Below are 16,388 nucleotides of genomic sequence, written 5' to 3' on the forward strand. Positions count from 1 at the left end.
GTTAAAGGTCCCACAGCCCTGTGCATCATTATAGATTTTGTGAGGTGATGACTAATCAACCCAGAGGGGAGTAATAAGGAAGAAAGGATTTACCTCCCTCCCCCAGCACAGATCCCCTAACGGAGATCTCTAATCAACACCACTGAATTCATCTTTCTGAGGTGATTCCTAGCATAACAATGGTTCTGAGGCCATTAAATGTAAACCAACAGCCCAGCAATATTGAAGAGCTGAGAATATTTATTCCCATTCCACCCTGACAAATGCTATTTCAACACACAGTGAGAGAGAGGGACTGTCACTTAATATGGGGTTGTTCAGCACCCAGCACAATTGGGTCCTGAGACAGATGGAGACATCTGGGTACCACCATCACTATCAACAAAACTAGCACTTCAATGAAAACTCAGGATGCTTCTCAGGGCCCAACAGTTTGTACTTCCCTATTTAACCCAGGGCTCCTTTTACTTCCCTTTTTCTGCCTGGTTTAGGTCAGCTGGGAATTTTCATCTCTGAACTAAATTTGCATATTTCACACTCAGGTGACACAGTCCTGCAGCTCTGAGCCGTTATAAATGTTCCATGTCACTGTTACCATTTGTTGATCAGCACTGGGCCGCTCAGACGTAGCAAGATGATCTCCCAGGCTCAGCTCATCTGGCTGCTAGTGCTCTGGATCCAGGGTAAGAATCAAATAAAGGAGGAGGGTCTGGATCATTTAAGCCCCAATTATCTATCAAAAAAATTTAAAACCTAGAAATGTTGTATATTGATATATAATCATTCCTCAGTTCATGACGGTAACTTCTGTAACGATGGCTCCTAATTGCACCTAAAAGGGAAAAGAGGTCTGAGAAAAATACAAGCAATTGAAAACAGGTTGGAATGAAAAAAACTCAGCTCAAACAATGTTAGCATCATTCTCAAAGATGATTTATCACTGGAATATTTATAATATTGTATTTTGATTAACTATATGTATATATATGCTATACGTATAGACTAGAGAGAGAGACTACACATGTACATATTCATTTATATTCTGTTTGTTAATTCAGACTCTAGCGGGGACATTGTGGTGACTCAGACTCCAGAATCGCTGGCAGTGTCTCCAGGAGAGAGAGTCACCATCAACTGCAAAGCCAGTTCCAGCCTTACTTACCAAGGCAACGAGTACTTAGCCTGGTACCAGCAGAAAATGGGACAAGCTCCTAAGCTCCTTATCTATCTTGCTTCCAACCACGCCTCTGGGATCCCAGCCCGGTTCAGCGGCAGTGGGTCTGGGACCGATTTCACTCTCACAATCAGCAGGGTTGAAGCTGATGATGCTGGAGATTATTATTGTCAGCAGCAGCACAGTACCCCTCTCACACAGTGATACAGACCAGCACAAAAACCTGCCTGTGCGGTTCAGTTCAGTGTCACAGCTGCTTCCTAAATGGTCACTTTATCTGTGCACCTGCCACACTTGATGCGGGGGTGGGGAGGGCAGGAGTTACAGACACTGCAGTTCTGCCACTGCTCCCCAGCCTGCAGCACAGACAGGAATAAACACATATTTGGAAAGTAAATCCCTCGGGCTCTCATCTGAACTGTTTTTCCCCAGGGTAAATGATTCAGTTCCCAAAACCCAAACAATGACTTTCACTTACTGCCCTATAAACACGGTGAGCATTTCAGAGTTCAAACAGACCTGGTCAGCCCAGGAGTTTATTGGCAGTGCCGCCAGGTGGGGGGAAGAAGAAGTGAGAGCCTGAGCTCTGGGGCTCCTGGAGCCTGGGAAGGCTGCAGCAAAGGAACAACTCAGGGTGCTCCCTAGCCACCCATGTACTGGAGACATGGCATGACACTGACAGGCTGAGTCAGGAGCTGCATGCAGCCTTCAGAGCCCTGGCATCCCCGCCCTGGCCTGTGCCTCTCCATCCCCTGCAGCTGGGAGGAGGCAGAGCACAGGAACAGACCACATTCACCACGCTGTCTAGCTGCACTTGTGCTGACCCCTAGGTGTAAATAAGGAGACAGGGATTAGCACTGAGGACCTGATACAAAAACCCACTCAAGTCAATGGGAAGATTCCTACTGACTTCAAGCCTTAATCCATCTATTCAGGGTTCACCCGTTTACTGAGTGCTTTAACTGACCTGTGCACAGCCACACACACTCCTCCTCCACTCCGCACACACAGAGAATATACTGTATCATTGTCAGGAGATCTCAGGTCTAACAGTGATAGTAACTGGGATCTAAACAAGAATTGTGAGTGGAGAACATTTATTCCCAGTCAACCTGACAAGTGGCATTTCAGTCCATAGTGAGGGAGCTGCCCAGGGTCCACAGGGTTGAACTTGCCAATTTCATATGGGGCCCCTTCTGGTTTTGTGCATGTGTATCGATCACATAAATTTTCATCTGACGCAGATTTGCATATTCCCACCCCCAAGTGATATTTCCCTGCTCCTGTAAGCTGTTATAAATGTTCTCTGTCTGTTGTTATGGCTTGTTCATCAGCAGCCAGCCGGTCAGACGTAGCAAGATGATCTCACAGGCTCCACTCATCTGGCTGCTAGCGCTCTGCATCCAGGGTAAGGATCAAACTGTCTGAATTAAAACGATTTTTTATTTATTTACACTGCAGTAGCACCTCGATGACCTGAATAGGAACCAAGGCACCTTTGTTCTAGGCACTGTACAGACACAGATGGTCTCTGCCTGAAAGAGCTACTGATTGAGCCAATAAAAAAAAACATTTCAATCTCGAAAGGCTGAATATCAAACAATACTTTCATCAGAGAGCATCACTAACTTTAGAGAACGTTTATCTTATTTAAACTACGAGCAAAAAAGACAAAGGGATTTAGAATGAAAGTTTAATCTTTAGCACTAAAGATTAAACTTTCATTCTAAATCCCTTTGTCTTTTCCTCGCAGCTTTCTCATGTTTTTTCTTGTGTGTGTGTGTGTGTGTGTGTGTGTGTGTGTGTGTGTGTATAAATAAATAATGTATTACATTACATTTTATTCATAAATCCAGATGCCAGTGGGCAGATTGTGATGACTCAGACTCCAGAATCCCTGGCAGTGTCTCCAGGAGAGAAAATCACCATCAACTGCAAAGCCAGTTCAAGCCTTACTTACCAAGGCAAAAACTACTTAGCCTGGTACCAGCAGAAAATGGGACAAGCTCCTAAGCCCCTTATCTATCTTGCTTCCACCCGTCCCTCTGGGATCCCAGACCGGTTCAGTGGCAGTGGGTCTGGGACCGATTTCACTCTCACAATCAGCAGCGTTGAAGCTGAAGATGCTGGAGATTATTATTGTTACCAAAGCATGAAAGCACCTCACAGTGTGATACAGACCAATACACAAACCTCCCCACGCTGTTCCTTTCAGTGTAACAGCTGCTTCCTCTACTTAACTGCTACACTAGAATTCGGACAGCATTTTGATCAGTCTTTTAACACCAGGCTGAGTCTTCTGCGCCAACTTCTGACCCTTCTATAAATATTATTGTCTCTTTCCCAATACCAGTGTTCCACTGCTAAAACCAGTGTTGACACTCTGCCAGGCAGTAGCAGATGCCCTGGACTTGTAAGTCAGCTTGTCAGTGGAGTCTGAGGATACTAAGCATAACTTGTTTTCTTTACACATCAACAACTGTCCTGACAATGTGGTGATCACAAACAGCATGCAGGCAAATAACTCTTTCAGGAATCTCATCCCAACATTAATGCCCATAACCCAGGGAGCAAACCTGCCTCAAGAATTTACTCTAATCAGAGACCATGACAAAGAACAAACTCCCCTGCTACTCACACAGCTTCCTTTCCTAACAAACTTGCGAAACCAAAATTAACAACAACACAGCATCTCTTCCCAAAACTGAACATTTGCTCGCACACTCAGGCCTGGTCTACACTGGGGGGAGGGGGATTGATCTAAGATACACAACTTCAGCTACGAGAATAGCATATCTGAAGTCGACGTATCTTAGATCAACTTAGAATCACTAACTTTGCGTCCTCGCGGCGCGGGATCGACGGCTGCCGCTCCCCCGTCGACTCTGCTTCTGCTTCTCGGCGTGGTGGAGTTCTGGAGTCGACGGCAGAGCGATTGGAAATTGATAAATTGATCCCCGATAGATCTATCACTACCCGCCGATCCGGCGGGTAGTGTAGACGTACCCTAAGAAAAACAACTTGGAAGGCTGTGTAGCAGCACCGCCTGGTCACATGAGTACAGTAAAACATACTGCCCTGCCAGGAAAGTTTGCTGGTAGAGACATTTCTTTCAACTGAGAAGTTTTTTGCTGCAGCAACCAGGCCAGGGTTACACTTTGCCACTATAGATGTACCAATATACTGTACCAAAGGATTGCTAGTGTGAACACAGTACTTAAGCGACATAACTTTTACCATGATGGCTTATTCCAGCTCCCTCCAACCCAAATGAAACAAATTATACCAATAAATGCATAGTATCGCCATGCCTCTTCAACCTTTCTAGGCTCTGCTAGCTCTGGAGTTTCAGGAACTTGGCAGCCTATCCAAAAGATAGCACTGCAAGCTCTGGGAGGGCTGTGTCTGTTTTCATAGAATCATAGAATATCAGGGTTGGAAGGGACCTCAGGAGGTCATCTAGTCCAACCCCCTGCTCAAAGCAGGATCAATTCCCAACTAAATCATCCCAGCCAGGGCTTTGTCAAGTCGGGCCTTAAAAACCTCCAAGGAAGGAGACTCCACCACTTCCTTAGGTAACGCATTCCAGTGCTTCACCACCCTCCTAGTGAAATAGTGTTTCCTAATATCCAACCTAGACCTCCCCCACTGCAACTTGAGACCATTGCTCCTTGTTCTGTCATCTGCCACCACTGAGAACAGCCGAGCTCCATCCTCTTTGGAACCCCCCACCCCCAGGTAGTTGAAAGCAGCTATCAAATCCCCCCTCATTCTTCTCTTCTGGAGACTAAACAATCCCAGTTCCCTCAGCCTCTCCTCATAAGTCATGTGCTCCAGACCCCTAATCATTTTTGTTGCCCTCCGCTGGACTCCTTCCAAATTTTTCCACATCCTTCTTGTAGTGTGGGGCCCAAAACTGGACACAGTATTCCAGATGAGGCCTCACCAATGTTGAATAAAGGGGAACGATCACGTTCCTCGATCTGCTGGCAATGCCCCTACTTATACAGCCCAAAATGCCGTTAGCCTTCTTGGCAACAAGAGCACACTGTTGACTCATGTCCAGCTTCTCATCCACTGTGACCCCTAGGTCCTTTTCTGCAGAACTGCTACCTAGCCATTCGGTCCCTAGTCTGTAGCAGTGCATGGGATTCTTCCGTCCTAAGTGCAGGACTCTGCACTTGTCCTTGTTGAACCTCATCAGGTTTTTTTTTGGCCCAATCCTCTAATTTGTCTAGGTCCCTCTGTATCCGATCCCTACCCTCTAGTGTATCTACCACACCTCCCAGTTTAGTGTCATCTGCAAACTTGCTCAGAGTGCAGTCCACACCATCCTCCAGATCATTAATAAAGATATTAAACAAAACCGGCCCCAGGACCGACCCTTGGGGCACTCCGCTTGAAACCGGCTGCCAACTAGACGGTTCAGTTAATCCTGAACTGCTCAGACTGGGAAGCAAGTAAGAATTATTTTGGGAAATTGGGGAGTAAAATCATTTTGGTATAATTTCATGCATGACAGTCCCTGGTAGAGTCTGAATACGCAAACAAAGCCTAAATAAAGATGCCAAGTATCAGGAGGTAGCAGTGTTAGTCTGTATCCACAAAAACATGCATCTGAAGAAGTGAGGTTATTTACCCACAAAAGCTTATGCCAAAATAAATCTGTTAGTCTTTAAGGTGCCACCGGACTCCTTGTTGTTTAAATAAAGAGGCATGATACATCTCAGCCAATAAAATAAGCAGTATTGTGTTTCCATTCACAATTTGTATCTGTATTTTTAAACTTTTTCTTAACACAGTAAATCCATAGGATTGGACTCAAATCTGCAAATACTGATCAAGAATGTCACTGGTTTGATATTAGTCACAAATCATAGACTGTGACATTCTGCCCTTTAAGACTGTGCCCTATTAATGTTGATTCTTATCCTGGACTCAGAACGCTAACAACCAGATAAACTAAACCTTTGAGAGCGTCTTCATGCATCTGACTATCCAGTGCTGATCAATAAGCCAGGAAGAGTGAAACAATAGGGTTGCCAACGCTCCATGATTGTCCGGGAGTCTCCAGGAATTAAAGATTATGTCATGTGATGACACCTCCAGGAATACATCCAACCACTATAGGCAACCCTAGACTGAAACTCAACATTTATAACTGCTCAGAGCAACAGGGAAAGGTTGGTCTCTTACATGCATGCAAAACATTTTGTCTTAAATTCTTTATCATATGTTCAGTCTATAGACACACAGGGACAGATTCTACCATGACAAAATACTAGTAACTTAAAGACTCACTGGTTCAAACCATGAGTAAGTTCTTTGATGTCAACGGAGATAAGCATAAGAAAGATCAGAATCAGACCCAATAAGCGTCCCCTGTAATCTGCAGAAGAGAACAGTGAAACTGGAACTAATTTACTTTTATTGTTTTAGAATATGCGCAGTGATTTTTATTGTTGTTTCAGAGTAACAGCCATGTTAGTCTGTATCCGCAAAAAGAAGAACAGGAGTACTTGTGGCACCTTAGAGACTAACAAATTTATTAGAGCATAAGCTTTCGTGGACTACATCCGAAGAAGTGGGCTGTAGTCCACGAAAGCTTATGCTCTAATAAATTTGTTAGTCTCTAAGGTGCCATAAGTACTCCTGTTCTTCTTTTTATTGTTGTATTATCTTTATATGAATGAAGTATCCAGAATTTCAGATGGTCCAATTTATAGGTTAAGTGCTGCCATCTGTTGGCCATTATATGAAGGTTCATTTTCATTAGCTGGATGACCTGATAGGATAACAAAATCTGCGGGGACAGAGGATATGGTGAGGAGACAGAGTCCCCGGCGCTGTGTTTCCCTGTCCCCTGGAGCTGGGAGGAGGCAGAGCACAGGAACAGACCAGCTGCAGGGTGTGGTCTAGCTGCACTAGTGCCAACTCGTAGGTGTAAATAAGGAGACACAGGGATTAGCCTGAGGACCTGATTCAAAAACCCACTCACGTCAATGGAAAGACTCCTACTGACTTCAATGGGCTTTGGATCAAGTCTTAATTTATCTATTAAGGGCTCACCCCTGTTTAATGAGCACTTGAACAGACCTTGGCACTGTCTCATTGTTATGAGATGGTTTCTAGTGTAACAGTGATACTAACTGGGACTTAAACAAGAATTATGAGCTGAGAACATTTATTCCCAGTCAATCTGATAAGTGACATTTCAGTCCAAAGTGAGGGAGCTGCCTAGGGCCTGTGGAGTTAACTTGCTTATTTCATCCAGCGCCCCCTTCCTTTTTTGTCTATGATAGCCTACTTCCACTTTAATTGAATTGTCTTGTTAGCACTGATCCCCCACTTGGTAAGGCAACTCCCATCTTTTCATGTACTGGGTATATACACCTGCTACTGTATTTTCCACACCATGCATCTGATGAAGTGGGTTTTAGCCCACGAAAGCTTATGCCCAAATAAATTTGTTAGTCTCTAAGGTGCCACAAACACTCCTCGTTATTTTTAGTCCAAAAGGAAGCATTTCCATAAGGACAGAGCCAACAAGCAGGTCCAGTACCAAAGAGAGAGGAACTTACAGTAGATGGAAAGGCAAGACAAGAGGCAGGTGGAAAGACTCCGGCTGGCTGCACAGTTTGAGGACAGGATTTATGTGAGGGAAGAGGCACTTGCTTTTCAGTTCCTGGAAGAGGAATAACAGTTAAGGAAGACAGAGCACAGCAGAAAGACCTGTGAGCGGCTGCTTTCACTAATCCTGCTGTTCCTGCTCCACGGCCTGAGTCCCCTCCACGGTACAACGTGCTGGAGACCAGGAATAGTTTGGATAATTCCACGGTTGGGTGGGCCATACAATTGGGCCCTATCAGTGGCTGGACAGGCCAAATGTACCCCAAGCAGTCCCCCACACTGTACCCCTCCCCTGTGGACGCCTCCACTCTCCCTACCCAGGCACTCAGTGCTTGGGAAAAGTATAAAGGAGGGAGAGGAGAACAGTGGGCCCGGGGACATGCCACGGGAGGGGGGTTCCATCTTGGAAATTGTTTCCTTGCTTGCGTTTGTTCATACACTTTGTTGATGTTTTTGCCCTTACCAGTGTCTTGCTGTGCTAATGGCAGCTGGCCTGCCTGGAAATGGTTTAATATTGTGCTTTTCTAATAAATGTTCAAAAATAAAGGTTTATATTTTATTCTGGAATTGTATTACCGTCACTGCATCACACAGTCTAACATGTATTTCACACAACAAAGACAAACATGAGAAGGTGCTACTTTGAAGTTGCCAAAGCTATTTATTTCTCAATACAGGTATCTAAATCCACAGTACCCCCCATCCCCATTTTTTAAGTGGTCATGTCATTCATAAGTACAATGCATGGCAATCAACCCCCAACCCCCTTACCTAAGGGGACCACGAGGACTGACATAACAATGGAGTAGTATGCTTTGCAGCTTAGGTAGCCATGCGCTCCTTGAGGGCGGCAAACTATCGGCACACGAGTCCCATCGATGGCCCAAGAGCAATTTGGAAACCCCTTTCTCTCAAAGCCAGCAATTACTTCAGCAATATCTTTTATGCCCACCCCCTTGGGGGTAAACCACATGCCCGAATGCCTCAGATACGGTTGGTTGGACTCAGGCTTGCAAACGGATGTTGGAGCCCCAGGTTCAAAAACTCCAAACTTAGGGTCAGCACTCAGTGTAGACACTCAATCTCCGAGTTCTCAGATCCAGCATCCAGTGACTCGAGCTCCACTACCCCTGGACTGGCACTGCTGCGTAGATATACCCAGACAGACATTGGAGATCCACATCCACACTGGAGGTTAATTTGAGGGCTTTAGTTAAGTCTTTGAGAGCCAGAGTGCGCAATCGCAAAAGTCGCCTTCAGATACACACACACACACGCTCACTCTTCCATAGTTTGGAGTGATTTCTATCTGGGATTTTGGTTCAGGCCCAGCTCTAATCTAAACACTGTTCACAGAGCAAAGCTCTGCCACTCTTAGTCCTGAGCTACAGTTAATACTTCTCAGCAGCACAGCGATGCCAGCATGGGGGTGGGGTTTTGACCAACACAGCTATGCTGCTATAGGAGTTAGAGGAGATGCAGTTATGCAGGTATAAACGTGCTTCTGTCAGCATAGATGATGTCACTCAGGGAACTGGTGTAAGCTGTGCTGGCAGAAACACTTCGATACTGCAACCACACTCGGAGGGTTTGCCAGTGTAGCTTAATCAGCATAGCTCTATCAGCAAAACTTTTCCAATCTAGACAAGGCCTAACGCGCTGTGGAGAAGAGATTACGCTCACATGAAATTGTAGGATATGAGATGTTGCTGTAGGATAGAAGTTGTTAAGCAGAGTTGTATGCTGGGGATGAAGACCAAAAGGAACATACGCCATTACGTGCAGAGAGAGACAGAGGTTTGGACTCCTGCATGGAAGCTCTTCCCGGATTGCCCGCTTGGATCTCTGGGGGGTTGAATAGGAAGGGTCGTTGGCTGGTACCCGAGGGTAGGTCTACACGGCAACTAGACACCCCTGGCTGGCCCAGGCCAGGCAACTCAGGCTCGCGGTGCTCCAGTTGCAGGGCTGTTTCATTGCTGCAGCCTGAGCTCTGGTACGCTCCCACCTCGCAGGGTCCTAGAGCCCAAACTCCAGCCCAAGCCTGGAAGTCTACACAGCTATGAGAAAGCCCCGCAGCCCAAACCCCACAATCCCGAGTCAACTGACACAGGCCAGCTGCAGTTGCTGTGTAGACATCCCCTGAGAGTGAGCAGGGTCACAGAGCAGATAAGAGAGCTAGACCGTGGTTGGTAAGGCGAGCACTGATGGGCTTTTGTAAGATTAAGCTTTCCCTCTGGCAGTAGGATGTAGAAGCGTTACTGAAAGCTACCGTTACATTAATATAATGTTTAATCTGGTTAAACAGAAGTCTGGTAGTATTTCAAACCCAGCAGTCAGAGGCCCTGAACAGATCTGCAGGATCCTTGAAACAGAGTTAGAAAAAGTGACCAGGATCACCCAAGATTCACAAGCAAGTGTCCTGAGAGGCAGATTAGAGGGGTAAAAAGGCTGCACTGGCAACTCGTAGACAACAATGATGAACAAAGTGTGCATTTCAGAAGAGGCAGATCAATGACTCTCACCATGAGTAGTAGCTCATCCCACAAGCAGTCCCACTGGTATCAATAGAAGGATTCCCAAAGTGAGATATTACTCAAAGGCAAGATATTACTCAAGACACACACACACACACACACACACAGGGTATTGCATTAAAGCACATACTGATTACAGGAGTCATAGCCAACTCCATGTGGGCAATACTCCGTTCCAGCCATAGGAGCTGCATTCTCAGACCAGAGACTGTACATGGCCCTTTCTCTGTTCTCTCTGAACAGGGGCACAGCGAATGCACATTTACATGGAGCAGCTGCTTTGCATATTTCTGCCCAAGAGGCATTTCCTTGCAATATAGGGCAGATATAAATTTAGTTTCTTAGATTTTATGCCTTAGATTCTCAGTGTCTGTCAGACTAGAGGGACGAGGATGATTTCACAGAATCATCTGATCTGGCTCCTTGTGCTCTGGATTCAAGGTAAGAACAACATCAGGAGAGATTAAGACAATCTCTCACCAGGATTTAATTATCATAGACTTCTTCATCAAACCCACAGTACTTCATTTCATGAGCTCACAGGGAGATCAATTCCAACTGGCTCAGACCTGAATGTAACTAGGTTGTCTAAATGAAGATATTTGCAGATTTCTTTTTTTTTTTAATTGTATTTCATTTGATATTACTTATAACGTTTTTCCTCTCATCCAGATGCCAAGGGGCAGATCGTGCTGACTCAGACTCCGGAATCCCTGGCAGTGTCTCCAGGAGACAGAGTCACCATCAACTGCAAAGCCAGTTCCAGTGTTAGCAACAGCTACATGCACTGGTACCAACAGAAATCAGGACACGCTCCTAAACTCCTTATCTACAGCACTTCCACCCGTCCCTCTGGGATCCCAGATCGGTTCAGTGGCAGTGGGTCTGGCACTGACTTCACTTTTACAATCAGCCGGGTAGAAGCTGATGATGCTGGAGATTATTATTGTCAACAAGCTCAAAGCTGGCCTCTCACAGTGATACAGAGCAATGCAAAAACCTCCCTGCTTTCTTCAGCTTCAGTTCCTCACTGTAACAGCTGTTTTCCTGCAGCGAGTCAAAGTATCACACCAACTGCTGTGTCTCAGAGTAGAGAAGTGTCTGTCAATTTCAGGCACCTCACCCCATTGTCCATTCCTTCCTGTCATTTCTACAGATCCCTCATCAAAGTAGCACAAAGGCTGGAATTTACAGGGTGCTACATTAATATACATTCAGCAGCTTCCTTTTAAATACTGAAGAGTATTTGCTCTTATCGGCTGGATCCAATTCCCCATTAACATTGCAATACAAGTCCAGCATATCAGCTGAGAAATGGCAATCACTGTATAAAACATCCAGAAATTACTTGTAAGCAGAACCAGCTGACTGGCAACCTCCCCACTCTCACCCCCATACAAGCATCAAAGCAGTTAGACTCTTTTCCACAACATGGTGCATGTCCTTAAGTCTGTTCCCACATGGGACAGAGAGAAAGAGTCGCTACATCACTTTTCCTGAATCACTGCCAGACATGTTTGTTCCTACATTCCAATAACCTACAGATTCTGGTCTAGATTTCAGACAATCTCAAATAGGAGAGGAAAGCCAGTTCAGGCCATCCCGAGGCACAACCGACAAGATCTTCGTGGCATGACAGATTCAGGAGAAGTGCAGAGAGCAACACCAGGAACTGTTTGTGGTATTCATCGACCTAACCAAGGCCTTTGACTGTATCAATCATGATGCCCTATGGAACTGGGAGGACCCGGCACAGAACAGAACACAATAGCACCACACCTTGCACCAAGCCACAGCTCACTTTGAGGAGAACAGAGGTGCTCATGAGACAGAGAAGCGACAAAGGAGGAAAGAAAGGGCACAACACTCCAGCCAACAACTGTGTCTCCTTCAAAATTACACCTGTCACTTCTGTGGGAAAATCTGCAGGGCAAGAATTGGGCTCCTCAGCCACTTAAAAGCTCACCAATGAACCCCCTTGGCAGACATCATCCTCTCATTGAGGGATAGCCGAAGAAGATGGGGGGGCACAGTATTGCTGCCCTTACTTCTGGGCTGCCTTCAGTAGCTGGGCAACTGGAGAGCAGCGGCCGTTGGCTGGGCACCCAGCTGAGAAGGCAGCACTCCCACCAGCAGCAGCACAGAAGTAATGGTAGCATGGGTATTGGGTATGACAGGGGTCATCATAGCCTGAAATATTTTCAAAGGGGGGGCCCAGCAAAAAAAGTCTGAGAACCCCAGCATAGGTAATCCACCTCCCCGAGAGGTGGTAGCTTCGTCAACAGAAGAATTCTTCCATTGACCGAAGTAGGAAGCTGCCTGTGAAACGCTGAATCCTGTCCTTAACTAGGGGATATGCTGGGAAATTGTGGCAAAGGCAATAGGTACCTTGTCTTAGAAAAGGGATTTTATGTAAGACAGAAATGTAAAGCCTGAGGTTGTCTCTTTAGGTTTATTTTCTGTGTCGCTTGTGTACATTCGCTTCCCTTACTAGTTCATCTCTGAATCTGGGGGGTTTCTATTAAATAAACCGCTTGTTTATTTGTACCCTGAGGCAAGGCTGTGGTGTGATGTGGTGTGGTGGGGGTTAAAGTGAACGGATAGCTGGAGGTGGGGCGGTTTCATGCTGTTGGAGGTGATGAACCTTAAGAACTCCAGGATGGATTTGGGGAAACTCAGGACTGGAGGGGCTGCGAGGAGTAAATAGGCTGGTGAAAGCCAGGGTGAGACCCTGTGTTTGCAGGCAGGCTTCTGGGACCCGGGATCTCAACCAAAGCTGCACAGCATCAAGGTTACTAGGGCAGGCGGTGACAGAACCCCTTAGTGTCTGGGTGATCCCCAAAATGTCACAGCCACACTGTCTAATGGCAACACAATGTGCTATAGGGAAGAGTGAGGGTACGATTTACAATCAGCCTTGGAAACAGGCAAGTACTACTGCTGACTTTGATAAGAATGAAAAACCCCTTCATGTTAACATATGAGGTGGATATTGAGCTGAAGTCAATGGAGCTCTGCCAATTTACACCAGCTAAGGATCTGGCCCTTTATTCTGAAATCACAGGGTTAGAAGGGACCGCAAGAGTCATAATGCATGAAAATCACTTCTCCAACCCCAAGCCCTGAGCCTATGATTCAGATGCTTTGCATCTCACTGATCTCTCCCAGCTGCTCTGAGCAGCCATCTCTGGTTCCATTTCCTGACTAAAGGCAACTTCCTTGAAGGTCTTGTTTCCACAGGGAGCAGGCCAGATTCAGGAACGGGTGAATAGGAATCAGTGTAGTGGCACCAGTGTTGCTGTCCTGGTGTAGAGGAGGATGTGCAGTAATGGCACAGATTCAGCTAATCAGGATTTACCCCTGCTAATTCAGGATTAGCCCTGCTTGAAGTCCCCCATCACCCTCCAGTACAGTTTCTCTCTCAAAGAGAGCTCATACCATTTGTACCGTTGTGATGAGATCTCCAGTGTAACTATCCAGCATCACAGCAATAATAATACACTGAGAACATTTATTCCCATTCATCCCTGACAACAGTCATTTTAACATGCAGGCTCTTGTCCCCAGAACTGTCTTGCTGAACTTGCTTATATCTCACTCACGGTCCCTTCCCTTCCCTTTTTTGTGTGCGTTTGTGAACCAGGTGTGACTTTTCATATCTGAGCCCAATTTGCATATTTCACACCCAAGCAACTATCCCCTGCTGCTCTGAGCGGTTATAAATGTTCCGTGTCACTCGTTACTGTTTGTTGACCAGCATCGGGACACTCAGACGTATCAAGATGATCTCACAGGCTCAGCTCATCTGCCTGTTAGTGCTCTGGATCCAGGGTAAGAATCGAACCAAGAAGGAATCTGATGAATTAAAAGTACAATGATTCTCTGAAATTTTCAAAGAACTAGAAATGTTGTACATTGACCCATAAACAATAATCTACCATCACAATCCTTTTAGCTAGTAAGCTCTTTGTGACAGGAACTGACACTTACATGATGGTAGAGCACCGGGCACAAACAGGTCCAAATGGATTGAGGCCTTTAAATGTTAAAGAATACTAAACAGTCTTCAGAGAGCAACACTAATTTATGCAAATCTTTCTCCCATTTTAACCAGAATTAAGAAAAAGAAATAGGTTTTAGAAAATGAGCAACAAGAAAAGGGGTCAGCCATGGGGAACTTGATGTTAGCATCACCACCAGGTCACTAGGTACCAGTAAGAGTGTAAAGATGTATATGGGAATATTTTGCAAACACAATACTGGTTAGTTTGATTGACTAGATCTGTATTTGTATTAATTTATATTTTCTTTGTAAACTCAGGCTCCAGTGGGCAGACTGTGATGACACAGACTCCAGAATCCCTGGCAGTGTTTCCAGGTGACAGAGTCACTATCAATTGCAAAGCCAGTGCAAATATTACAGGCACTTATACCTACTTAGCCTGGTACCAACAGAAATCCAGACAAGCTCCTAAACTCCTTATCTACCATGCTTCCACCCGTCCCTCTGGGATCCCAGACCGGTTCATTGGCAGTGGATCTGGGACTGACTTTACTCTCACAATCAACAGCTTACAAGCTGAAGACGCAGGAGATTATTATTGTCAGCAAGGCTATGGCTGGACTTCCACAGTGATACAGACCAACACAAAAACCTCCCTGTGCGGTTTTATTCAGTGTAACAGCTGCTTCCTTCAAACAGCCGCCTTCCCAGTGCAAATGCTAAACGTTATCTGGGGACAAACTTTCAGCCCCAGAGACAAATATCCCTGCACTCACTAACGTGAAATAAAATATAAACTTTGCAGTTTGCTGCAAGAGAAATTTCCTTCCAACCAGAAGAGTTTGTAACATCTCCTCAACCATGGTGGCATTTTTTTTCTGCCTTTAAATTACTTTGCACCCTTCCTAATTGTAGAATTACCAGATAGCAAATGTGAAAAAATGGGACGGGGGTGGGGGCGTAATAGGCGCCTATATAAGAAAAAGTCCCCAAAAACAGGACTGTCCCTTTAAAAACAGGACAGATGGTCACCCTACCCAATTGTTACTTTAGAAGACAGTGTGAGCATTTCAGGTTAGCCCAAGACTTTACTGATAGTTCTGCCAGGGTGGAGAGCAGAATTGATGACCTCAGCTGTAGAGTTTACAGATTGCTGGAAGGGAACAACTCACTGCACCCTCTCGTGACCCACTGTGATAAAAACATAGTATGACAGGAGAAGGAATCTGGGAGTATCCAATGATTCTCTGGTATAGGGAACATTGTAGAAATGCAGGGTCTTGGAAAGGGGAAGTGCATTTGTACCTGAGAAAGGTTCAGGAGAGTTTGTGGACAAAAAACGTAACTAACATTTTTAAGTGAACTACTGAGGAGAGACCCATAGGGGCAGCTCAGAGACACAGGTCATGGATCTGATCCCCATTCTAAAGCAACACTCACGCTCCAGCGGGAACCTGCTAAAAACATCATGTGGTTGCTCCTCAGAAATACTTCCTGCTGAAGGGCCAAGCACTGACTGTCAGCAATCATATAAAATAAACACTTCAGCACCCTAAATAACAGGCCCAAACACTGCAGGCCCAATCCTTCCCTAGATGTCACCCCTATTGATTACAATGGAGCCTGCACCCATGTGACTGAATTGGGCCTTACAGCTTGTATCAGTGCCACAGCAATCCACAGGACGCTGTGGATCAACGGGTAGTGATCAATGCTCCATGTCTAGTTGGCAGCCGGTTTCAAGCGGAGTGCCCCAAGGGTCGGTCCTGGGGCCAGTTTTGTTTAATATCTTTATTAATGATCTGGAGGATGGTGTGGACTGCACTCTCAGCAAGTTTGCAGATGACGCTAAACTGGGAGGAGTGGTAGATACGCTGGAGGGTAGAGATCAGATACAGAGGGACCTAGACAAATTAGAGGATTGGGCCAAAAAAAAACCTGATGAGGTCAACAAGGACAAGTGCAGAGTCCTGCACTTAGGACGGAAGAATCCCATGCACTGCTACAGACTAGGGACCGAATGGCTAGGTAGCAGTTCTGCAGAAAA

At 45.7% G+C, this 16,388-nt stretch overlaps 1 gene segment (V, D, J or C); it reads left to right on the forward strand.

Moving 5' to 3' along the window:
- Nucleotides 1-621: 621 nt before the first annotated feature.
- LOC128837600 (Ig kappa chain V-III region MOPC 321-like) overlaps nt 622-16,388 on the forward strand; it is a 77,486-nt gene continuing 61,719 nt past the window's right edge. The window contains 2 exon segments of the V gene segment in view: nt 622-683; nt 1,059-1,367. Coding sequence covers nt 635-683; nt 1,059-1,367 — 358 coding nt within the window.

Source organism: Malaclemys terrapin, chromosome 5 (assembly GCF_027887155.1).
Source record: "Malaclemys terrapin pileata isolate rMalTer1 chromosome 5, rMalTer1.hap1, whole genome shotgun sequence".
Lineage (NCBI taxonomy): Eukaryota > Metazoa > Chordata > Testudines > Emydidae > Malaclemys > Malaclemys terrapin.